The sequence below is a fragment of the Cuculus canorus genome, chromosome 2, assembly GCF_017976375.1.
Source record: "Cuculus canorus isolate bCucCan1 chromosome 2, bCucCan1.pri, whole genome shotgun sequence".
NCBI classification, from domain to species: Eukaryota; Metazoa; Chordata; class Aves; order Cuculiformes; family Cuculidae; genus Cuculus; species Cuculus canorus.
In genome coordinates, this window is record NC_071402.1 from 42,529,368 (window position 1) to 42,554,228 (window position 24,861).

Here is a 24,861-nt window from a genome sequence, read left to right on the forward strand (position 1 = left end):
TAGCAATGTGAGAAGTTACAGAATAAACAATATACATAGCAATGTAATATAAATCATATTGTTTTGGGCCTTGTCACTTCAGCTGGCTATTTTGTTCTGAACGTCATGAGATACAGCAGCCTTGATACTACAAAAATAAGAGCTTGCATGTCCATATTGATGGAAATATTAACTGAATTAATGAAAGTCTCATTCTACTAAGAACTGTTATACAAAGATTAATATCGTAGGAATTGTGTAAGTATCCAGGTCCTCTTGAATTTCCCATTTACACAGTAATCACAGTACGAAGCTGCCATGATTTTTTTTAAAAAAAACTAATTTGAGACGTTGCCTGACATAGAAGTTCCTATTTCCCACAGATTTTTGTGTTCTTTGGACTGCCAGTTTTCAGTTTCACCTTCTCAGTAGTCCCAGGATCACCTAAAGGTTTGAATCTTCAGTCTTTGTTGTCCCCATAAATTGAAGGGACGTAATAACAAAATGCTTCAACATACGTTTTTCCTTAAGGTCTGGATCCCAGAGGCATGTCTAAATAATTAATTTGGTTCTCTAAAGAGTAATGATCTTATTTCAAAAGAGTAAGAATTTTGATACCTTTCTCCAGTAAAATGCTGCTTTACTGTGTAAAACCTTCATACAATATGTGGGACCTGAGTTTAATATCTCTCTGTCTCAGGAGATGCAAATGTACAACATCAGGGTAAGTGCTATAACCAGTGGGCTGTACACTATTCTGGGAGATTTGGTTGGTGTCAGTCCCTGCCAGTGAGGTAATCTTGTTTTCCTAGAATACTTAAAGCCCCAGCAAGAGAAGGGACAGGATTTCACAAGATGTTTATCAGAAGTTTCACCTACAAGGGAAAATGAATGTCCTTGTTTCTCTTCCAGTGGCACCATTAGCATCTTTCTGTTTCCAGTGAGGATAGGGTCCATATGGAGAAGCTGTAAGAAACTAAAATTACTTAAGTCAATGGCTATTCCTTTCGGCACAAGGAAGAATTATCAGGATTCCAAGCTATGATAAATACTGGATAGGAGGAAAGGAGTATTTGAAATTTTACAACAAACATGGGGAATTGGAAGCTGCGTCTCCTACTGATGGGAAGAGGGGAATACTCTAACCCTTGGCAGATTTTGAAAAATAAGAGTTGAATAGCTAACGTTAGTGGAGATTATGAATTGCAGTGTGGGAGCTCCCTGCCAGTAGACCAGAGCAAGCGTTCCCTTCTACTTAAAGGCTTACGCTAGTGTTTCCCTCTCATCTGCTCTGTATTGTTTGATCTGACTATGAATGTGTCAGGAACACCAGTGTGTAAGTGGATTTCCTGTATGCAAAGGCCAACTGTAGCAATGTTGAGCATATGAGGTCCCTTAAAGATCTAACTTAAGACCTGTTCAAGTTGAATGCAAAGAATGTTGACATCAATAGGATTTGAACAGAAGCTTTAGCAGTACCTCTTCAAATTTGCAAGTGTGGTAGATTAAGTGAATAGTCCCATTAAGAAGAATTTATCACTCTATCAGGTTATTAGTGCAAGGGAAGGACATAGGGTTGATTCCTCCTCTTTAAATATTGTAGTAGTGTTGAGGCATTTATATTGACTTACCTCTGGCTTTGCACGGCTTTCATAACCCATGCATATGAAAATATAAGTATGTTGTCTAAGCCAAAGAAAGATGAACATTATTTTATTATCTGACAGATGTGCCGGCAAAAACTTGAGTTGGAAACATTAAACTCACTCATCCTTCAATGATGTTAGTTCAATTTTCCTGTCAAACTGAAACAATTATTTTCCTTAGAGAGTCAAATATCCTTCCCCTCCTTGCACCTCAATTTTTGGGAAAATGCATTAATGTTAATTAAGCGATAATTTTAACTCACGGCTCTCTTTCAATGTTATTGAAATAGGCAATATCAAAAACATTCTATGAAATTTTAAATTGTGCATAGAAACTGTTTATTTTACTCTTCATATCTTGTCTACATGCCACATTTAGTTGAGAATAATTTAAATGTAAATTGCCTCAATCTCTGTTTTCTCCAAGACTTTGGCAAACAAAATTATACAATGCTTCACAATATCACTAGAGAGAGTTTCAGGACAATTTTAATAATGATTTTAGCCTTATATTGTGGTTTATAAACTGCTTTTTCAATCTCTCAAAATGCATAAGACATAGATATATATATATGTATACGTAAATGTCACATTTAGCAACAGATTGTGCACATTGGCTGGGCCAGGCACATATTTAACATTCATCTATTGGCTTGAATCGAAGATCTCACTGAAATTACTCATGTGCTCATGACTGGATAAGTGTTTAGGGGATTGGGACCTAGAAAGGGAAGGATTCTTTCTTCCCCCAAATCTAAATTTGCAACGCTTGCCTAGTTTTTACAGTTCTAAAAGTTGTGTCATGAAATGTAATTTACCTTGTAATTCCTTTCTTTTCTTTTTTTCAATGGAGTAGGGCAGAGAGAGTGGTAAGAAAACAATGTGGTACAGAGAATTCAGATGAAGCTAAATTACTTATTGTTGTTCTTTCCAATTTGAAAATGTTTTTCCCATTTTTCCCACTTTGGAAAAAAAAAGAAAAAAGTTCTGGTCAGGTTCTCCCAACTTCCCTATGAAGGATTAAATTAATGCAATTTGAAGAGTTATAGAATGACATGGTTTGAATCTTCCTGTTTACTCCATCTTTCCATATACAACCATTAGAAAACTTTAAGTTGCAAGACTTCTGAAAAAGTGGTTGTTCAGCATGTATTAAGTATATTTATATTTTAAACAAGTAAAATAAAACAATTAGTAGAGTTTCCTTTTTCTGCATCTGCATTTTCTTTTAGATAGCTAACTTTTGATGCAGAAGCATCTATACACAGTTCAGAGAGCTACTAGGGTTGAAATGATCCCCAAACATCTTTGCTTACAAACAAGAACAAATTCCAAATGCTATGTCAGTGTATGAGAACAAGATACAAAACTAGAGTAAAAGAATGATGTGACCCCTCTGTTGGCAGATTACACAAATTCAACAAACCAGAAACAAATTAAAGTCATTGATTATCATATTGTGCTAACCATTCTCAGGAACTGAATTTGTTGATGGACTTTTCTTCAGGGTGACCTTGGATTGAAGGACTGATCATCAGCTGACGTCCTTTCTGCAGGGGATTCTTTCTCCCCCAGGGTGAAAGTGTCTCAGTAATAGGGCCTGCCATTTTATGTAATTTCTTTTTTTTTTTTTTTTTGTGGAAGTGAAATATGTATATGTGGATGAAATCTAGAATTCCCTCAATTTCTGTAGCCATGCTGATTGTTTCCATAGCAACTTGCCTAGAATTTGGAAGGAGGCACACAGCCTGCAGGAGGGAGAAGGCAGAAAGGTGTTGGGGCTCATTAGCATGAAGGTGGCTGCAATGCTAGCTGGAGTCTCAGTATGTCTTCCTAAAAAATTATATGCATGTTTCCTTTTTATTTTCTTACTGTCAGAGTAATCTCTGCCACCCGAAACACTGTGCATGAAATCCTGCTTACTCTACTTCGGCTTTTCTCTTCAGTCCGCAGTGCATGAACACTTCTCATCCCTCGTCATTGTTGCTCAGGTTCAAGAGCTGCCGCTCCACCAGCACCAGGTCCTGTCATGTCCTGATGCTCCTTCCCCTCCTCTTCCTCCAGCCAACAGGACATCTGAATGATTTAAGCAACTATTGACACCAATGCATCAATATTTGGAAGTGCAGCTGTGCTTAATGGTAGTTGTCACCTTTGTCAAAAAAGTCAGGTAAAACAGGGAGTGGATGAACAGCAAGGGAGAGGTGCAAGGTGCTCTGGAGTATAAACACAGAGGGCCAGGTTTGAGAAGTCCTACAAGTGTACACAACTGAGACAGCAAAAAATGTTTGCCAGAGAATAATATGAATTTAATTCTGTTGTCCAACTTTGTCTGTACTGGTGAGTCACTGAAAGAAAACATACATTTTAAAGGCAGGAATTAAAAAAAAAGGTTCCTTAAAGAAGAGGGGACAACTCTCTTAGGAGTAACTAGATAACTTACTCTTCCACTGTAGCCTCCACTCTTCTTTAGGAAAAAGAACCAATTCCGAACAGTGACTGCTTGGCATTTCTGATACACAAACCTTTTGTCTCTGTATAAGTTTTGGTTATGAGGGCTTTTTTTTTCCTTTCCTGCTTAGACTATCTGGGTTTTAATGCTGTCCATTCTGGATTTAGACTGATTGGGCTTTGTTTCTAGATTTTAAGTGGAAACTACCAAAGCATTACTGAAGCTTTCAAAAATATTAGATTTTCTAACTGGGAAAACCAAACTAGAAAAAACAAAAGAGAAAATCCTCCCAGGAGGTAGCCTTGAGAAATGCCAAGTTTCTTTTTCTCATTTAGAAGCAGTTGTTGATCATCATTAGGTAACAAGTGATGTAGTACTTTAAAAAAAAAATAAGGAATTAAGAGCTTTGGAATGTTAAGTTTTTATCTTGCAGAAAAGGATCCACACAACACAATGAAATATTTGAAAATACTCTTCTAAGTTGAGAGAGTGACTACGACTTTGTTCATTTGTCTTGTTTACAAGACTGATATGTCAAGGTGGTCAAAAAACCTTGAGACAAATCCTTAAGTCTAGTTATTTTATAAAGGATTGAATGGAAATTGAAATGAAATTGAGTCCATGACTTTCACAATAACAAGTTTAATAAATTTTGGGAGGGAAAACAATTTGTCTCAAACAATGAGCAGTGTTGTTCCTGGCCTATGTACGATGGCATTATTATCCATGAAGAGTTCACTACATAATGTAGTGCAGCCTGTACCCTTAGTGAGGTAAGAAGCTGCACTTAGAGACTAATAATTGTATCTCAGTCCCAAAACTCATAATTGGTGCTGGCTGCAATACAAGGAGAAGCTTGATATCAGCTGTGGTCTCTGCAGGGCAATAAATTGAATTGTAGGATATGTGTAATAATGGCTAAACCATAAGAGTATGGTTTGAATTTGATACATCAAAGTCATTTAAAAATGCTGCTGTCCTCTTTAATCTGCCATGAACTTGCACTGTCAAGGAACTGAGAAAATGGCATTCCTCATTAACTCTTCAGTATTGAAATTGTCTGTTTAACAAATTAGTTCTCAAAAGCTGAAACTGGTAACTGATAAAAGCTGAACTGAAACCTGCATGGAGGTTATTTTACAGTTTTGCTATTTGAGAAATTGCAAATACAGAGATCTGTTTTATCAGGATTTAAAAAAAAAATAGCAATTTATTTGAAATCTACACTGTTACAAATAGTTGCTGAGAAGTACGGTTGAACGTATTTCAACTAACACTCTTCCCACTTCTTGATCTTGCAATTACTCATTTTCATCCATGGTGAGACAGCTTTTGAATTTGGTTGTTGAAATCAGTTCATGACTATTTCAGGTCAAGCCAAATATCAGTTGCATTTCTTCTTGCAAATAATCTTTCTTTTTCTTTTCAGGTTTTGGTCTTGTGAACTCTAAGCAATGTAGTTTTGATTCGCAGCAGAAAATTCACAGCTCTGTGGGTTAGAAGTCTTCATATAAACCACAGCAGTGCTGGTAGTCTAGGACAAATCTAACTTGGGACAACACATCTCCATAAATCCCAGAGGACTATCTATGTCAGAAATTTTTCAGAAATGTAATTTGTTCTTTTAGCCTCACACGTGAAGAAGCATTGCTTTGTTGATCTGTTTTGTTCTATATTGAAATGGAAATGAAACCTTCACTGAAATGAGGCACACAAAGCTTTTCTCAGAAAGGATGTTTCTTCATTAATACAATCAAGATAGCTAAAGCCTCTCTTGAATTGTCAATATCCATGCCACATTAAAAATCTTATTTCCATATCTTAATTATATTGATATCTATTCCCTTTCTGTTCCTTTAATAACCAGCAGCAAAATATTAAGACTTTCTAAACTTTGGGCCATCTAGTAGAGGTGCTCACAAATGATGCTGTAAGAAAACCTGGTATTCTCATTACTGCATTGGTTCAGCTCCTTTTCTCTCAGAAGGGTGAGGATCTGTACTGTGAAGGTATGGTTCACCTTAAGATCAGTTTGACAAGCCTCCAACCCCTTGCATCTGTGGCTGATTTAATATAGGACCAAGTCTTCATCTTTGCTTAGTGACTAAAAGCTTAAGACAGCTTTCTGCCTTTCAGCTGCACCTGACAATGTGATGGCTTCTTAATTACAGTGAAGTACCTGACAATCTAGCTTACACAAACTGACATTAATTTAAACATTACAGTGTTATTAAAACAAAGCAGTTGAATCGATCTGGACCTGATGAGGTTTCTGTTTGTTGTCAGTTTGCTGAAATGGTTATGATTTCAGTCATCCAGTTTGGGATGGATGCTATTGGCATTTTTTGATAGGCAAGGTTATAAAGGAAGAATGAATTCCCTCCTCTCCCTCATAATTCTCTTGCCGCTGTGATCTCACCCAGCTGCTGCCTGCTGTTCTTGGCCAAAGGTGATTCTGTGTTATTGCATGAGGAAAGAAAGTTTCAGACAAAATTCTAAGCAGAACTACACGAACACTTAGACTATCACTTCTGGGTTTGATTCCTTTTTGAGGTACGCCAAATTTCATCAACTATTTTGGGGAAGTCTGTGCCTGTTTTTTGGGGAAAAGTTCTTGTGATTAGAAATTAGTGGAAGAGGTAAAATTCTGCCCATTGAAGACAGTGATGAAACTCATGGTAACTTGCAGAGATAATGACTTGTTTTTAAAATTTTTACCCTAGTGACTCTCCACAAATTCTGCATAACAAGTGACAACATAAGACTTTTTTTTTTCTACATTTTCCTCACCTCTGTATTGATATGAAGATCTTCATATGTTCAGATATGGAGAAACCATTGAAAAAACGAGGCCATTGATGAGAGTAACCCATATGGCTCAAAAAAATCTTTTAGGAAACTGATGGAAGTGCTCAAGCTGGCAGAGCTTGAGTCTCAGAGGGTACATACCCAAGTGTGACTGGAAAGAGCAGCAGCACCTTTCTTCTGGGACTTGGGTGAAATTTCTCAGTGTGTTTGGGTTTGCACTGAAGTGCAAACCACACTCTCCTACCAAATTCCAGAAATAGAGCTGTGTTTCCAGACACCACCCCTGACAATTATTGCCATTAGACTAAAAGCTCCCTTTGATGCCTTTGGTTTTATTTGCTGACATTCATTACCTGGCAGAGAATACGTTGCTAATTTGTTTTCAAGCATACTCTTTTTGATTTCTGCATTTAGAAACTCTTTCAAAATGAAGTGTTCCCTTTATGAAAACACAGCAAATCATAGACCTGGGATCTAAATACCTGAGAACATTTGTGTGTGGAAGTGGGAGGAAGAGTAGCGTCAGTGTGAGTGAAACCCCCCAAATAACATTCACATATATTCCTTCTGGGCACCAAGACTCCAGCAGTCTGTAGGCATCATACCACTTCTGTAGGCTCTAGCAAGCCCTGATCCTTGCTGCACTTCTGCTGTACCACCCCTGTGCCCGAGCAGAGCATTCTCTGCTCCTGCATGAGGGATCCTGCTTTCTTCTGGCCATGGGACAGCACTGCCAGCAGCCTCAGGCTGCCTGCAGGGCTCCACCGCTGTGTTTAATCAGCTCTCTCCTACCGTCCGTGTAGCTGGGCTCCATCTTTCAGAGCTGCTTGTCATTGCTTTGGCAGTGCAATAGCTGCTCAGTAATGTTATTTCTGGTACACTGATAAAGAATGGGGTTCTCTGTAGGTTAGAGACTTTCATTACAATGCTGCGCTGTTGGCTACTTCATTTTTTGTCTTGGTAATTCTTCTGTAATTAATGAGGTGAGACTATCTGAGATTGCACTTCACACAATTTCAGTTCCCATTAGGGCTGATTATTAGAGAGATGAAGCAGCACCCTATATGTGTACACACAAAGATTTCCTGTGCTGATGCTGTTATTTCTGCATTACTACAGCTCTGTATTAGAACTTAATCCAACAACAGAAATAAGTATCCCCTCTTGGATGAATGACTCCTTAAAAAAACTGATCATTTTATTTTCATGCAGGACTTGATCATGCATGAAAAAGCATCATCAAAAATAAATATGTCTATTTTATATGCAAAAGTAGCCCTCTAGCTAACAGTGGTGACAATAAGCAGGACTTTGAAGGATGATCTGGTCTGTGGAAGGAAAAGAGACATCAGAATAAATCTGAAGTGTGGAACAACAGAGAACACGCAATAGAAGATATCAGTCCAGAGACATCATAGATTATTGTATGTGAAATTCAGTTGCCAAAAAGTAATAGACATAGAATTATGTAATAGATATAAAAACTTAATTTTTGAACTACTGGCAAAACTCCCACCAGTCAATGCCATTTCCATTTCAAATAAAGGCATTATTTTGCAGGTCTATTTTGTGTCTTTGGATAATCTCTTCTATTTCATTGAGATAGTGCGTTATTCCAGGACTATTGATTGAACTGCTAGCCTAATTTATAGGCCTGCATAGATGTGGGATGATATACTTGGATGAAACTAAATATATCCTCCATCCTACAAAACACTAGGAACTATTAAAACGTCAATGGTATTTAGTTTGAGCAAGGCATCATTAGTTTTTCCCTACAGAAAAATTGTTTCTAGCACCCAGCTGCTTGGAAAAAATGCTGTCTCTTGGAAACTTCAATGAGAAAATAGTTCCTATTGGAGGTGAACATCCTGACACAAATGGTGAGTAATCTATTTGTAACAGCCATAACGTGACCTGAAATGCCTTTCCGACAGTTCGAGACTATTTTTCCTGCTTAGGGTTTTTGAACACCGGATGACTCCTTGGCTTTGACTTCAGGAAAGTATAGTCAAAGACTGTTTCAACTTCAGCTCATCTAAAGCAGGTTGCCAGAATCCCACCAGATCACTTGTTTCAATCAGGCAGAATTCCCTCCTGATGAGGTAGTTGATGTAAGATGGCAAAAGCAAGCTCAAGATTCAAATATATCTCGATCAAAGTAAGTTAGCAGTCCTATTTATTGATTTATGCTCATTTTGCCAATTCTTTGAAATTTGAAAACAGTATTCCTTTGAAATATACTTCACAGTAGCTATAATTTTACAACACATGCTACGTTAGATTTTTTATATGTGTATTTCCATTCCTACCGCATTGATTTTTTAGTAGGTATCTCTCAGAATGGGGGTTATAAAAATCACCTGTTAGATCGTGTTCTCAGAAGTATTCCTTGTTTGTGTTATTTAGCATATTTTAAAAGTGCCTGATCTCTGCAGGAGGAAAAAATCAAAGTGTTATTTGACTAGGAATTCCCTGGGAAACAGAAAGGTATGCCAGATTAACTTTCAGATGACAATGTGTTTTCTTTTTATAGAGTTCAGATACTAAGGTGTTCTGATTGATACCACAGTAATATAGCCTGAAAGAGCTTTTGAGCTGATGTTGCTTTGGAGAAGAAAACAATAATGCACGTAAGTATGCAATACCAATACTTGCTCCACTTTTATGGCAACTCATATATGTTTTTTTTGGACACAGTTTATTTTGGACACAGCTGCCTTGCTATGTTCTTATAGATATTTACTGTTGCTGTGAATAGAGTAAAGCATACTGTTGTATTGTATGATAAAGTCATGAACTTGCAATGATCACAAAATATTTGTGTGATACCCAGCATAAGCAGACAAGTGACAATGCTGTAGGGAGTTTACTGAGGTTAAGTCTTTTCCAAAGCACATGTTGCCTTTGATTATAACCTGACTTCTGAAAAGACCTGGTTTCTGCTCCTATGTTCATGAGACACCTACAAAGTGGAGCAAATACTCACAGTGATCACTCTTGCACATCCTTTCCCACAGAGAAATTAATCTCTTTTTACTATGCTTCTTTGTGTTTTCTTTAGTGCTTCAGCCTTGTTGCTCAGACCCATTGTTGCCTGTCATGTTTCTGTTAGTGACATTGTGTTGGCAGACAATCAAATCCATAAAGTGCCTCACGCTATGTGACTCTTTTATCTCTGTTCTCACGTAGACCAATAGTAAGGAAAAATAAAATTGCTTTTAAAAAGTCTTCAGCAGAGGCAATTAGAAATACTTAGTCAAAATGACTTCCTAGTAAGCTCAGATTTATTAATCAGTTTCTTCACTCAGACACGCCAGCTGAAGTAAGAGCAAAGGACTCCTTGGTTTCACATTAAGCTGTGGTGAGACTGGGAAAGATCCAATTGTACCCCAGGTAATCGTTAGTTCTGTGGTAGATAAACACGGTCCTAGGTGGAGAGGACACTTAGACAGGCTTTTTGGAAGTATATTCTGACTGCAGACCGTCTCTATTTTAAACTGGTACGAAGTTTGCATTAGTCAGACTTGATAGAGACAACTGAATGAGACTGGAAAGAGGATCCAATTGCACATCTGTTTCCTTGCATATGGAGTTCTAAAACAAAGCATTTATTCACTTTAAAAGTACAAAGTAAACCTTAAAGGATAAACCCACGTACCCCCTATTTTGGCTTTTGTCTGTGCCTTTTGCCTATGCTCATCACCCTTCCTCAGCAAAATCTGGACTATTGCTCTTCATTCCTCTGAAGACCTGATATTTTTCTCCTGATCTTAGGCTTAGTGCTGGAAAGAGCAATCAACCTTAGTCTGGCCATGGTGAAGTAGCTGCTTCTGGATAAATGTTGCCAAGGTTTGCAGTTCTGATTTTAAAGCTGTTTTTTTTTGTACACTTGACATTTAATTTTAAGGGATGAAATTTACTGAACAGGGCTGATGTACTTTATAGGACAAAGGAGCTATAGGAAGTCTTCACAAACTTACTTCAGTTAAAATATTACTATTATGTAAGAAGTTTAGTGAGTTCTTGTCTCCTTTTTTTCCTCAGCTGAAAGCTTTTATGAGCTGTGTAGATCTTTATTGATGACCCAAGTGATTTTCTGAATCATGGAGGATTTTTTTTTGTTTTAGATCACTCCATATACTTATTGCTGGTTATAAAAAGTTCACGTAAACAGTTCCTGTAAGTTTATTCCCTAGTAAAACAAATAGCAGAGCTCTAAAAAAATCCTCACTTTAGAAAACTTACTAACATGTTATGAAACAAAGGAATAAACCGTCTTGGATGAAGCAATATTTAAAATAAGAGGGAAAAACCAGAAAAGCTTAAAAGCTTAAAAAAATCTAGAACAGTACTTCTACCATTTGTAATTGCACAGTGCATAAAATTCTCAGGCATTGGCAATTCTAAATTTTGTAAGCAGCATTCTAAAGATATAAAAGTTCCTATCTGTAGTTTTCTACTTGGCATATTATAGCTACAGTTTTGCATATGCAATGTGTAATACATATACAAAACTTGACAATTGGATATTTTTTTTATAAACAATGGTAACCGCAATGTATTGATAAAATATTTTCTGGTTAAATTTTGTGTTAGAAAATGAATAAAAGGGGAGTGCACACTGCAATCTGACTTTGGGACAATTTAACTGTAACATGAACAGTGTTGAAAGCACAGTTGTCAAACACATGCATTACAAGAAAGTTGCTGGGAAAGTGGTTGGAAATTTTATGTAATTTTTAGATGATTTTCATTAGTTTAGTACATTATTTAATGTGGCTGAATCCACATACAAATTAGTGTTATAATGTTTAGTGTTTAGCCACAGTCTTTTGTTCATATGTTTCTTTTTTTCTCTGCAATTTCATAAAAAAAAAAAGAAATAATATGGTTAAGTCCATAATTTCCTCATCTGCTGTTATAAATTACTTAATTTAGTAGTGATTTTTTAAGGACAAGGAAGGTGAGAGTTGGTAGCGCATATTTATGTTTGTAGTAAGTTTCATAGAAGCACGTCTCATTTCATTAGGCAGGTTGTTTTTACCAATCCTTAATTGTTCTTGCAGTTGCTAAAGGTAACACAGCATGCATTTTCAGCCACATGTATTTGTAAGTACAGGTTCTGGTAATTTTTTCATTGTGTGTTAAGAAGGCTCATGACCCTTGTCCAAGAATTGTGCTGTGTCCATTAAACTGTGTGTAGCATCCTCAGCATGAGAACATCCGAGAATCATTCTCTCCCCATTCCTGTTAACTTCAGCAGACTTCTGGTCACATTCCCCCTTAAAAGTTTGTTGTAAGATAGTTTTCCAAATACAAAGGCACTTTAACGGTGAAAAAAACAGTTCTCCATTTATGCCACATTATCTTTTCTATCCTTGAAGAATTATCATTTCTGCTTCCTCGCTTTGCTTTTCTGCATGGCCCCTGACACGTGCTTCTTAGTAGGTAGAAGATAATTCCTAAAAGCTTTTGCAGCATATCATAAATGACTAATTCCCATTGCAGAATCAGTGGGAGGCATTGTTGTGCAGGTAGTGTTTGAGTCTCCTAAAAGTAGGCAAAGGAGGAACAGAAGAACAGCTGACGCTACAGTAAAGAACATGTTTCTTTCTTTGATCCCATTTTAGTGGTAGCATAAATGGGATTGAGGCAGTTCAGAAAACAAGAGGACACTTGAGCGAACGCACAGTGAAGTCTCTTTGTCTGATATACCCTGACAAGGCAGAAGAAACTAGTTCTGCAGAGCCTAATGAAGACAGGCTGATGGGTTAGGGCTGATGGGCCAAAGACGAGGACTGCAAGGAAAAGAAGTTCCTGTGCTAACATCCCCAGTGAACCCAAGAAACAGCACCATAACCTGGACTCCTCCACAGCCACGTGTCAGAATGACTTTAACGGTAGTGTTGCTTAGTTTTAGCAGATGTAGAGTTAAATTAAGGTAGCATGTAGGTGCAGATTAAATAAAGTCACATATTGGGTGACTAGTAGCATCATATATCACTATTTGTCTTTTAAGTGTCAGGTAAGCTAGAATAGGTATTCTCCCTTGCTATAGGGATACCCTTACCCACTTCCTTTTAATCAGTTGGTGAAAGGATGAAAAACATTGCCTCCACTAGTAGCTCTAACAGGTGAGTGGGATGGGGCCCTTTTGGCATGCAATGGGTACGGTTAAGTGGTCAGATGTTATAGCTCATTAGAGCTGCTTCTATTCTTTTCTTCTGTAATCTTTCTTCTGAATTTTCAGGCCATAGTTTGGAAAGAAATCTAGATTCATGCACAGCTTTGGAGACTATCAGACTTTGGAACTCTTTTTTTTTTTTTGTTTTCTTTTCCTACCCTTATTATCATTTAGAGCTTCTTTCTTTATTCACATATTACTTCAAGAGACTAAGTTTAATTTTTTTCATAATCAGACACTTTAAGACAGAATGGCCAGCTCAGCAGAACCCTATTGGGTCCACTATGTATTCTCATAGTACAAATAATACAAATAATTTTAAAAGTTTTCTGTTTCTGCCTTCTCAGATTTAATCCTGACAGGTAGCAATGTAATCCACATGCCCATACACCTGGAATAATAACGTTCTTGGAAACAGCTATACATCAGCATATCAAGCAATGTAATGTAAGACTTGTTGAAAACAGACTAGTTGGCAAAGGAGACTGTTGGTTTGATCCAGAATGATAATTCTGCAACAGTGAATTTGCACTGGAAATCCAGTATTTTACGATTTTTTTTATTTTGCTTTTGGTTTTGTTATTTTTTTCTGCTTCAATACTTTTAGCCGCAGTAACATGTCTCAATGGCTGCAGCTCTTCAAAAGATGAAAAATTTGACTATGCAGTATAACCACTGTGTTATATCGCTGAGTGCCACTTCATTTCTTACATACTTATACAGGAAATTGATCATGTCAAATTTAACCAGCCTTGAACGAGAGGCCAGTAATCAATACAGCAAAAATTCAAAGGATGATAGGATGATAGCTAGCAATGGCAGGACATCTTGGAAGGATTTCTGCGTTATAGTCTGGCCTGGTCTGGTTTATTTAACTGTGTTGTTCATATCAGGATTAATTTCACTGGGTAACATTTCTTAATGCCTTTTTGATTTTAGTAGAGTTTAAGTAAGAGTCAACAGCATGATTCATCACATTAAAAAACTTGTCAATGGGGTTGATGTTTATTCTGAGCTTTTTGAGAACTGCAGTTTTTTTGAGAAGACTTCAAATATTTTCATTTTATCTTTACCATACATTGCCTGTGTGAACAAGTATATCACATGAGTATGAAAGCCTTAGAAGAAGGGAAAGATTACTTACTTTTTTGAATCTTTTCCATTTAATTCTGCAGTGCAAATTAGTAGATTTTTAGTTCAAAATGGTCAAAATATCCACCAAACATGACATCTAACTGCTTACTCCCATTGTATGAACTATTCATATTTTGTTGATCAAAGTTCCCAAGCGCATGCTGCAGTACCAGAAATAAAAAATTATGTCACACTAGCTCTTGTTGATACTTGCGTAGCTTTGGTTTATCACAGAGCACAAAAATCAGACTGTAGACCCCATCAAATATAAAGACAAAAGCTTCTATAGGTACCTAATATAAAGCACATGAGAGTTTTATATAGTATACAGCTGCTATGTCACTATGCCAACCAGAAATTATCCCTGTTATTTCTTTAGCTGAAGATCTATTTTACAACAGACTCAGTGACTGAGGCATAAAAGCCCACATGATTTTTTTCAGATTCATTTTTAAGGTGAATTTAATGGAGAATTGGAATGTAGGCCTTGGAAAATACATGAGTTTTCTGAGGCATGGATGGGAGCAGGTCCTTCCAGGCTTTCAGGAAACCAGAGTCCCCAGCAAAGTAAGACAGCGTCTGCCTCTTTTAGGTTGTAAGTTCTCCTGTGCAGCTTTTTATTTTCTGTGGGTAGATAAATATCTGCTGCAATAATCCAGACTGGTTAGCATCTCAGCGATACCACAGCATCAGCAGCAGTACAATGATCAGGCAATAGTTCCACTATGCCAGCATTCTTCTACTGATTTGAGTTACTTCGGTATGTGAGGATCCAATGCATAAATAAGAGACCTCAGAGCTAGACCTGAGGAGTGCTTACTCATCATGTGCCGGGTAGAATAGCTTAGACTTTTGCCCTTAGGAAAGAGATCTGCTACCCAACATGAATGTTGTAGGATTTCCATCCAATAAGAAACATAAATATAAGTTACAGTATTTAAGGGAACTGTAGGAACATCTAAGCCTGTAATAATTTTTAAAGACAGATTACATTGTTAGCTATTTGAATATTAAATGTATGCTAACTTTATACAAGCCCATTGTACTACTTACAGCTTCCTGGAATTCTGCCAGTTATTTAAATGATTAGACTCCTTGTTCCTTGTAGGAAGCATATAGATTTTTTTCCTACTAGACACATTAAAAAAAGATTTTGGACATATTTTCTTTAAAGAAAATACCTGGTTTACATTCGGACTTGAGTGTTTTGGTTAGACTCTCTCACCTTACTGATCTGTCTAGCATTTGAACTGCAAACTTAAATTCGGGAGCAAGAAGATGTTTTAATCTAGATTTAAACTAAACTACTTCTATGACTTTGGCAGACCTTGCTTAACAGTTCAAACAATACCTGTTAAAAGTACTGAACTCCAAAACTTGTAAATGTGTATATATGCATGCCATTTTATATATAGTTTACCATAAAAATCCCAATATTTTCTTGTTTCCCCTGGCTAATTTTTGTCATCTGTTGGCATATCCTACAACACAACATCTGAATTAACTCTTAGGAGCATTGTATTAGACTTTAACTCTGGTTTAGGAAAACAGTAATGTCTTGCCAGTGAAGAACCAGTACCACCTAGGGGCTGAAAGCTGAAAGCAGAGAAGTGTCCAAAACACTAAGCAGAGTCTGGGGCTAATAGGAAATGGGGAAAAAAGGAAATAACAGACAAATAATCCAGGTACTGAAAATAGTGGAAAGCACAGTACAGAGACACCCAAGTCCTTGCCCAGAGGCAGCTTGGGCTCCACAGGGCTGCTGTTGAATACTGGGAAGGAAAGCTTACCTCTGCCTGCGGAACCTACCTTTGCCTTATATCAGGGAGAGCTGCACAATGCTCCCCCAAAACAGTCCCTCCAAGGGGCTGATTGACTGGGAGTGGAAATGTGCAGGAGGAGAGGGGTCCTCAGTTGCATCCAGACATCACTCCTCTTGGTATTTAAGAGTACTAAACATTTGAATACAATGCTTATAAAGAAAGAGAAGAACGCTGAACCGCTTTAAGAGCACACCTTTAGAAAATTCCGACTTAAGTTCTGCTTTTTATATATAGTTATAATATGTATTTATTAAAGCTATGATAATATCCTACTTCTGTTTATCATCCATTGGATTAAAATGAGGACAAGACATCTTACACAGAGAATGCACGCACCACTTGGCACATGACAGCAGAAACTCGTTTCCCAACTACATTCACTGAATAGGTTGTCTTTGAACTCCCTCTAGTGGTAGAAAGGTTTTGTAAGTGGAAAAAGATTTAGCAATGAGCTGATAGTTTGTGATTTTTCTTCACATTTCCTAAAAATGGTTATGTAAGAAGATGACGAAAACAGAAAATACCTAAAACTTATGCAGAATTTATTTTTATTTTCGTTTTGTAATGCAGGCGAAGAAGTTGGTTTTCTTTCACTCAAGACACAGATGCATAGAGTCACCCTTGGTTGCAATCATGCTTTACATCGATGAAGCAGCACAAGCATAAAACTTTCTTTATTGTCTGCAATGGAACTTCTTCGAAACAGAAAGGGGACAGAAAAGTTGAGGGGCCTGGGCCTGACCCTAACTGGAACGGGCTGATCTGCGAGATCCTTACTTGTATTGGTGAGCAGTCAAATGTCAGATGGGGTTATTTAAGGAATTATTTCCTTGGCATGACTGGGCTGCTCCTGTAAGCAGCTGCACACCAGAATGCACAAAATAATTACAGTCTGCTTCTTTTATTTTTTTTAGTGAAAATTTGCCTACATTGCATGTGTGGACATACAGGGAGTTTGCCAGCTGGATGTTATGTTATCTACATTAGACAACAACACCATTATTGGACTAAGTGTTTTCTGTTAAATTCAAGTCTATAAACTAATACGCTGTCTGAACTGGGTGAATATCAGATACTTTCTGATTACCTATCAATTTGTCATGGTTTAATCCTGGCTCAGCCTGAATCGGCAGCTAAACACAAGTAGTTGTAATGATCTCAGTTCCCTCCCCCCTACCAGGGAAAGGGAAATAAGAGTAAAAGACGTGCTGGAAACTAAAACTAGAACAACTTTAATGGTAAAACTATAATAATAAAGAAAATACTTTTAATGAGAATAAAACATATACAAATACATAAAATTTCAGCCTCTTCTCATGAGAGAGATGCTCCAGTTCCCTAAAAACCTTCGTGGCACTCTGCTGGACTCTCTCCAATAGTTCCTTGTCTTTCATGAGCTCACTAGGGAAGAGCAGAGATGGGAAGATAACCTCCCTTTACCTGCTGGCCATACTTTTCTTAGTGCTCCCCAGGATACCACTGGCCTTCTTGGCCACAAGGGCACATTGCTGGTTCATGGTTACTTTGTTGTCTACAGAACTCCCAGGTCCTTCTCCACAAAACTGCTTTCCGGCAGGTCAGCCTCTAACCTGTACTGGTGCGTGTGATTGTTCCTGAGGTGCAGGACTCTACACTTGCCTTTGTTGAAGTTCATTAAAGTCTTTTCTGCTCAACTCTCCAGCCTGTCCGGATATCACTGAATGGCAGCACAGCCTTCTGGTGTATCAGCCATTCCTCCCGATTTTGTATCATCGGCAAACTTGCTGAAGGTACACTCTATCCCCTCATCCAGGTCATTGATGAATATATTGAACAAACCTGTGGGGAACACTGCTAGCTATAGGCTGCCAACCAGATTATGTGAACAACATATATACTCTAAGCATTTGTACTCAATCTGTCATCAACTGTTTAGAAGTAGGAATTAGGGGGTAAATCCTGGATTTCCTACTAATACTCAGAGTAAGAATTTCTTGAACCTTCATTGTGAAGTTTTGTGATGGTACAGAGATGTGTGCATATCAGCACCTTAGGCCTGAAAAATGCTTTTGAAGTAAATATTCTGATCATTCCCCTTACCATGTTTTGGTCCATTCTACAGAACATCCTACAAATGTGCCAGCTGAAGTCCTTTTGGATGAAATTAAAGCAGAACATTCAATTTAAGAGCACAGCTAATGTGTTGGAACTGCTAATGCATCTGTTCAGTCAGACATCAGCTAGTCCAGAATAGATATTCCTGAAATACACACAGCATTGACTCTGGGCTCTTAACACCAGTTATAAAAACAGGTCTGTTCTTATTGCATTTAGTGTCAATATAGACAAAGCCCAGGATCTCCCTTCCTGGACCCAAATACAGGGATCGCTTTAGCCTGACATTACAGGATTCTCTTCTCATGCTGTGTACCACCCCTTACTTCTGCCTGATTCCTGACGATGTGTCTCTTGACTTCAAAGCAACTTTATGCTGTGGAACAAATAATCAGAAAGATGCTCGAAAGCCACTGAAATACAACTGATGGAGGTGCAGAACTTATTGGGCAAGTGATGAAGAGGTGAGGTGTATTTACTGAGGGCTGCTTTGGCCACTCGGTGTTGTTGTGCATCTAGAACACGAAAAATAGCATGGCACAGTATAACCTTTTAATTACACCAGCTTTCAAGGCTAGAAGTGTTGCAAACACCCATATGGAGAAAAAAATCTTGCCTGAGCTGAGTGAGAAACTCGCTTAAATCCTTTGATATCAGAGGAGTCTGCTGAGGGCAGCCAGGAGAGCATAGCGGTCAACGGCAGTTAATGGCAGCTACAGGCTCGGGGACAGGAGGCTCAGGAATGGCCAAGCAATTGTGCTTCTGCTGGGAAAGTAGGCAGGGTGATTTTTTAAAACAATTTATGGAGAAGTCATGGGCCTGAATGAATATCCGATTTTCAGTGGCCAGACCTCCCAGAATGTGCCTCAGCCACTGAGGGACACATCCATTCAGGGGTTGTAGATGAAGATGTCCTGAACAGTCGCACATAGTGTTACTCTCCAGGTCTGTGTCGCTTGCTATATAGAGAGTACAGCGAGATGTTCATGAAAAGCAATGCAGCTGTGTCAGAAGCCAAGGTACTGAGGAGAGATGGTTTTGTCAAGCCGGAGGTCTGGCTCTGTTTAATCACAATGTTTTTTTAGGAGGGGAAGGTAAAATACTCAGAAGAAATGATGCTGTTCTCTACTGCCTTGGCTTCTGAGGCCTTACTGGAGTCACATCAGCTGCAGCTAAAGAGTATACAGTATGAAGTCATGGGTCTCAAGACTATCAAGGTATGTACCTCACAGAAGAAAAGAAGAATTACACTGCTGGTTAAACCACCTGGATGCAAAGTGATCTGTTGCATCTCTTCTAACACCTGTGGAGCTGGATGATGGTATCTCACTGAACCCCAGACACTGCTGGTTGCCTTTACCAGTCCACACTATCATGTTTGGACAAAACAGATGCAAAGGAGCTTATGGATGTCATATACTTTCATATGCTGATCACATATGTTCAATCACTTGCATTGCACATATCTTCCTTCGTTCACTACGCTTTGCTATGTGTACTGCTGTATTAATCTTATGACTGCCTTGTACTTTTCATAGCTTAAAGTGGGTTGTATTTTCCGGCTGGTCAGCTGATTAGTTTTGTAGTCTGTACTGGTTAGCTTCTTTTTTCAGTTTCTACATGGGCTGCCTGTTACAGAGTAAGTGATAATACTTTGACTATCTCTATGTTAACCGGTCATAGGGCATAATACAAATAAATCTGTATTAAAAAATAGCTGAGGATCTCATGTACACACTTCTTATATTTTGCAATTTCTTCACTTCAGACTGATACTAGTCTGGTCCTGAGTCCCTTTGCATTGCTTTAGGTGTATTCTTGACAGGTATCTTCTTATGTTCAAGGCAAAAAGTGATAAGTAAGTAACACTGAAAGGTAGGCTTAAAAATGTCCTCTTGAAGCAGCCTGAATGTCAATGTAGATGTATTGCTTGTGAGCTGGCCTTTTGTGGAGTGCCACGTGCTTTGATTTCAAAACTGATTTGCAATTCTGATATTTTACTGAAGAATTTTTGCATAACTCCATTTATTTCCTTATGTTCACACAGGCAATGGACAGCAGTAACTTTAAAAAATTTGGTTTAATCATTCATTAAACTAACCAGAACTCAAAAGACCAACACAGTCAGAAGGAGCCACCTATTAGCAGTTGAAGGCCTTAAAGAAGCACTTCTCATATTTTCCTCTGTGGACAACAGGAATTGAGTATGGGAAAGAGAAAGGGACGAGATACTGAATATGATGAAAGACCTACTTTAAAATACTTTCCTATTTCCTAAGATACGGAAGATTTTAAAGAAATCTCTTTACATTTATCTAGATAAGAAAGTTTTTTGTTTGTTTAAATATTGAACCAGATTATATCATTCAGGAACAGTTGAAATTTTAGCATTCAAAATTAGGTAAAAATGAAATACAAATCAGACTGTTCTTATAACCTACTATTAGTGTCATTCAAGCATCTCAGAGATGCATTTGATTTATAGGTACAGGCTAGGTTTTGCAGAAGTACAGTAAAGCTACTTAAGTGTCAATAACCTTTCCAGGGTACATAGAAGCCCTGACAGCTGATGAGACAAATGTGACTGAATTGCAGCTTGGTCAAAATGTTCAGGTGATTGTTATCAGAAGCAATGCTCAAATCTGTGCCACTCCAAGGTGACTGACTGGCAGCAAATTGTATTTCACTGTCATTTTTAAGTCTTCAGGGAAGGATCAGCAACCAAAGAGAGCAAAGTGAACTTGAAAATGTCTTTTCTGAGAATAATACTGTTTGCTTTTAGAACTGTACACAGTCTTGACACAAGTAATGTTGTTGTGGACATGATGGCTTAAGGATACAAGAGAGGTGGTGTGTTTATACAGATTAGCAGCCTAAACAAAGACAGACTTTGCTGCTTGACCCACACAGACTAACATCTTTCTCCGTGGCAAGTGATTGACAACAGAGAAGTGTCATTACATTTTATAAATCCAGCTGAAACACCAAGCAGCTGATGGGAAAAGTTAATTCCTTTTTGTATGAGACAGAAACATGAAGTGAGGGACACTGGTTCCTGCAGCATGCTTCTGTGTGTGGTGTGGAAAAGGGTTCTCAACACCTCTTGGGTTTGCTCTTTCAAAGGTCAGTTTCCGTGACTAGTGGAAGTCAATCATACACCCTCTAATGAAGCAGAATTTGACACCATTATCCCAAAAGGAATTCTTTCATTTCCATAACAGCCAAACTAGGTGCTGAAATTAGCACCGACTGTCTCGGAGAACATTAATGGCTTGTAAGGAGAAATTATTTAGTCATCAACTCAGTTATATGTCATTATAATATACTAGGGTTTGTATAATTGCTAAAATCTGCCTGTAAAATTTTTATTTGGAGTTTCTTTTGAAGGATTTAGCAAAAGAAACTTTCCACATGCCCATGGCAGAACTTCAGACTGCAGCAGTGAGAAATGACATGGTGCAAGGGCTCTCAAGAGGCACCTGCAAACTTGAGCATGTGCCACATGAATCCTTTTGCACCTCCTGAAACCCATTATCCCTTCCTGTATAAATGGAAATGCAATTCCTTAGCCACATTTCCCCATTTCTGTGTCTTCTGTGAAGAGGAAATCATGTAACAAAATTTATGTGACACTGATTTGGTGACTGCTGCAGGGAAGAATAGAGAAGACCACTAGGATGAGAAATTTTAAGAGACTGAAAATACTTTTTCAGTCTTCCACAGTTTTTCAGTTTTGCCTGGGGAAAAACCTCCTCATGCAGAGTTTGGACATGTGAATTTTAATTACATTTTCATTTGCATCTCCCCCTCCTTCCCCTGGTAAAATTAAACTAATCTTTTGGGGATTTTTTTTACTTCCTTGGTTCTCCTTCCTTGGTTCAGGGAAATACAACTAAATCTCACCAGCAAGCAGAGTACTAGTGCGTGAGAGACTGATAAAATAACCTAACTGCCACATATATTATTTATGAGTTGTATGGAAGAAGTCAGCATATTCCCCACATTTAAGAAAGTTTCAAACCCTTAAAAGCTAACTTGTTCTGAAAAAAACCTTCCAATTCCAATTTCTAGGACCAAAACCAAATAAACTTGCATGTGCAAGAAGTTTGCCCATAAACATACGACAAAAAAGTAAACACCACTTCTCATGCAAACAAAAGTTGCAGGTTTTACAAACTACAGCTACCAAATACACTGTTAAGGTATTTTCCAGAGCAAGTAGCTCCAAACCTACATTTGTGTATTTTATTCACTGAGTATTTGCCCTTTCTTCCTTAAAGCTATACCGAGGTATCTCTTGCCTGTAATGATGGATTTTGACTACCTTATCTCAGTCGCTTCTGAAATGAGATGAGTCCAATACCTTGGTTTATTCCTTATCCTTTGGAGCTGTGCCTTTTTCAATATTGCTAAGTTTGGACAAGCAGGTCTTGTGGGTATGAAAGAGACTATGGAATGATTAAGCAAGACACTCAATAATACATCTTTATTGTGCTTTATGAATCAGCAGTAATAGAGACAGTCACGTTCCTAGAGTTCACAAAGTGATACCTTTATAAAGGGAAAAGGGACCTGCTGCAGCTCTAAGAACCGCAAACCTAGGACAGAAAGCACATTAAAAAAAAAGTAATTAAAAAAAAAAAACCCCAAAACAACCAACCAAACACCACAAAACAGGGCAAAGGATGGAGAGCAGTGCTGAGGAAACGAGCGAAGGAAAGCTGAGAAACATCCACTTGTCCCCAGTTTGTGTCTTGGGCAGTGAGGCAATCTTGAGTCCTGTAGGCTGTCACAAGGAGGCTGGAAAGAAAGCACTCTCTGGGGTGTAGTCACCCAGGAAGAGCAGATGACTCTGAGAGGGACACAGAAGGGCACAGAAGGTTGGATTTATGAGGTGGTTCTGCAGTCTATCAGTTTGCGAAAGCTCCTCCGGAAACTGTCATCCAGAAAGGCATAGAGGAAAGGGTTGAAACAGCTGTTGGCGTAACTCAAGCTAGTGATGAAGTAGGAAATCCCAATGATGAATGGAGTTTGTGGGATGTCTGTGGTGAGGGCCACCACTGTGCTAAGGTGATAGGGTGTCCAGCAGAACAGACACACAGCCAGAATGACAACCACCATCAGTGTCACCTTTTTTTTGGCTTTGTCCAAGGCTTTTGCATTGCTACGGAGGTTCATACGTCTCAATCTGCACAGCATGGTGGTGTAGAGAATGCAGATGGTAGACACTGGAATGGCAAAGCCTAAAATAAGAGTGTAGATCCGACTGCCTTTCCACCACACGCTCTCAGGGTGAGGGAACACGAAGACGCACTGGGAGCGCCCCTGCTCCTTGTGTATCTTAGCAAAGACAGTGAAAGGCAGAATGATGACTGTGACTAAAGACCAGACGCACAGGCTCACAATCTTGGCTGCTCGGTACGTGCGGTAGGACATCTTCCTGGACTTGGTGGTGGCCACCACAACCAGGTAGCGGTCAATGCTCATAATGGTGAGGAAGTAGATGCTGGAGAAGGTGTTATATTGATCTATGGAGATTATGAGCTTGCACATGAACTCTCCAAAGGGCCACTGCAGGAGCAGGTAGTCAGCAATGTTGATGGGTAGCACCAAGGTAAAGAGCTCATCAGCAATGGCCAGATTGAGGATGAAAATATTGGTGACTGTTTTCATCTTTGGGGCTTTGAGGATTACGTAGATGACAGCAGTGTTGCCTGTCAGCCCCACAGCACAAATGACTGAGTAGATGACGGGCACTGTGACATAGAAGCTGGAATTCAGCAGGGGCGCAGATACATTCAGCCCCCCATCCCCTATCCTGGCACAGTCTGTGGGCACACTTGCACATGAAGAGTTGGGCTCAGGGAGGGAAGAATTCTCCATGGCCACAGGAGAGGGCGGCCAGGCCCACTAGTGATGGGAATGACCTCAAAGTGGTGGAGAAAAAAAAGGTGAGACCCCTGCTCTTCTCAAGCCTCTCTCCTCTGGTGCATCCAGAGATGTCCCATGTGTCCCCGGCCGCTGCCCTGCTGGGACCAAGAGAAAATCACAGAGGGCTCAGAAGGTGGCGGAGGGTCCCACATCTTCCTGCAGTGGGGGTGGACCCCCACTGTCTACCTCTTCCTTTTTCCCACACTGATGGGCACAGCGTAGGGTCAGCGTGCAGCACCGAAATCCCCTGAAGTGACCACCCCAAGGTGACAGTGCTTACCTGGGGACCCAGAGACCCCACCCATCTGCTGCTCCCCCCACACCCCTCTGAGATGCCCCAACTCCTGTCCTCGGGAGGAGCAGGTGCCCTTGGGTAGATCCCCAAAGAGCAAAACACCCCTTTTTCCCGACGGGGCTGATCGCTCGGGAAGGGGTAGAAGGATGCACTGACCTCTGCCAGCCTGGCTGCGGTGATGGGGCTCTCGGAGGGTGCAGAAGCAGGGAGGGGGATGCGGGTCCGTGCGGGCAGAGGATGCCGGTGCCTCTTCTTTGCTTGCTCCTGAGAGTTAAACGCGTGCCCGTCTCGATCTAGGCAGCAACACACAGGTGACACGAACCGCAGAGAGGATGCTTTAAAAGTCGGGAGCTGGACCACTGGAAAGAGATTTGTGCAATTACCTGAAGTCACATCTCCTCCCGGCGGTGGAGAGGTATGGCAGTGCAGCGGAGGGGAAAGGAATCCCAGCTCTAGGTGGCATCTGCTTGTCGTGCTGGGTCTGAGAGCTCAGAGCCACGGCCGGGGCTGGC

At 39.3% G+C, this 24,861-nt stretch overlaps 1 protein-coding gene across 1 annotated transcript; it reads right to left on the minus strand.

The window, feature by feature from the left end:
- Positions 1–22,919: 22,919 nt before the first annotated feature.
- On the minus strand, positions 22,920–24,631 carry NPBWR1 (neuropeptides B and W receptor 1). The gene is made up of 2 exons (XM_009567209.2): positions 24,506–24,631; positions 22,920–24,149 (listed from the first exon to the last, which is right to left on the minus strand). Exon 2 carries the CDS (start codon positions 24,004–24,006, stop codon positions 23,011–23,013), a length of 996 nt encoding a protein of 331 aa, XP_009565504.1. The 5' UTR covers positions 24,007–24,149; positions 24,506–24,631; the 3' UTR covers positions 22,920–23,010.
- Between the last annotated feature and the right edge of the window lie 230 nt (positions 24,632–24,861).

Excerpts from the sequence above, each read along its gene's own strand:
- NPBWR1 (XM_009567209.2), bottom strand. The coding sequence starts at position 24,006 with ATGGAGAATTCTTCCCTCCCTGAGCCCAACTCTTCATGTGCAAGTGTG.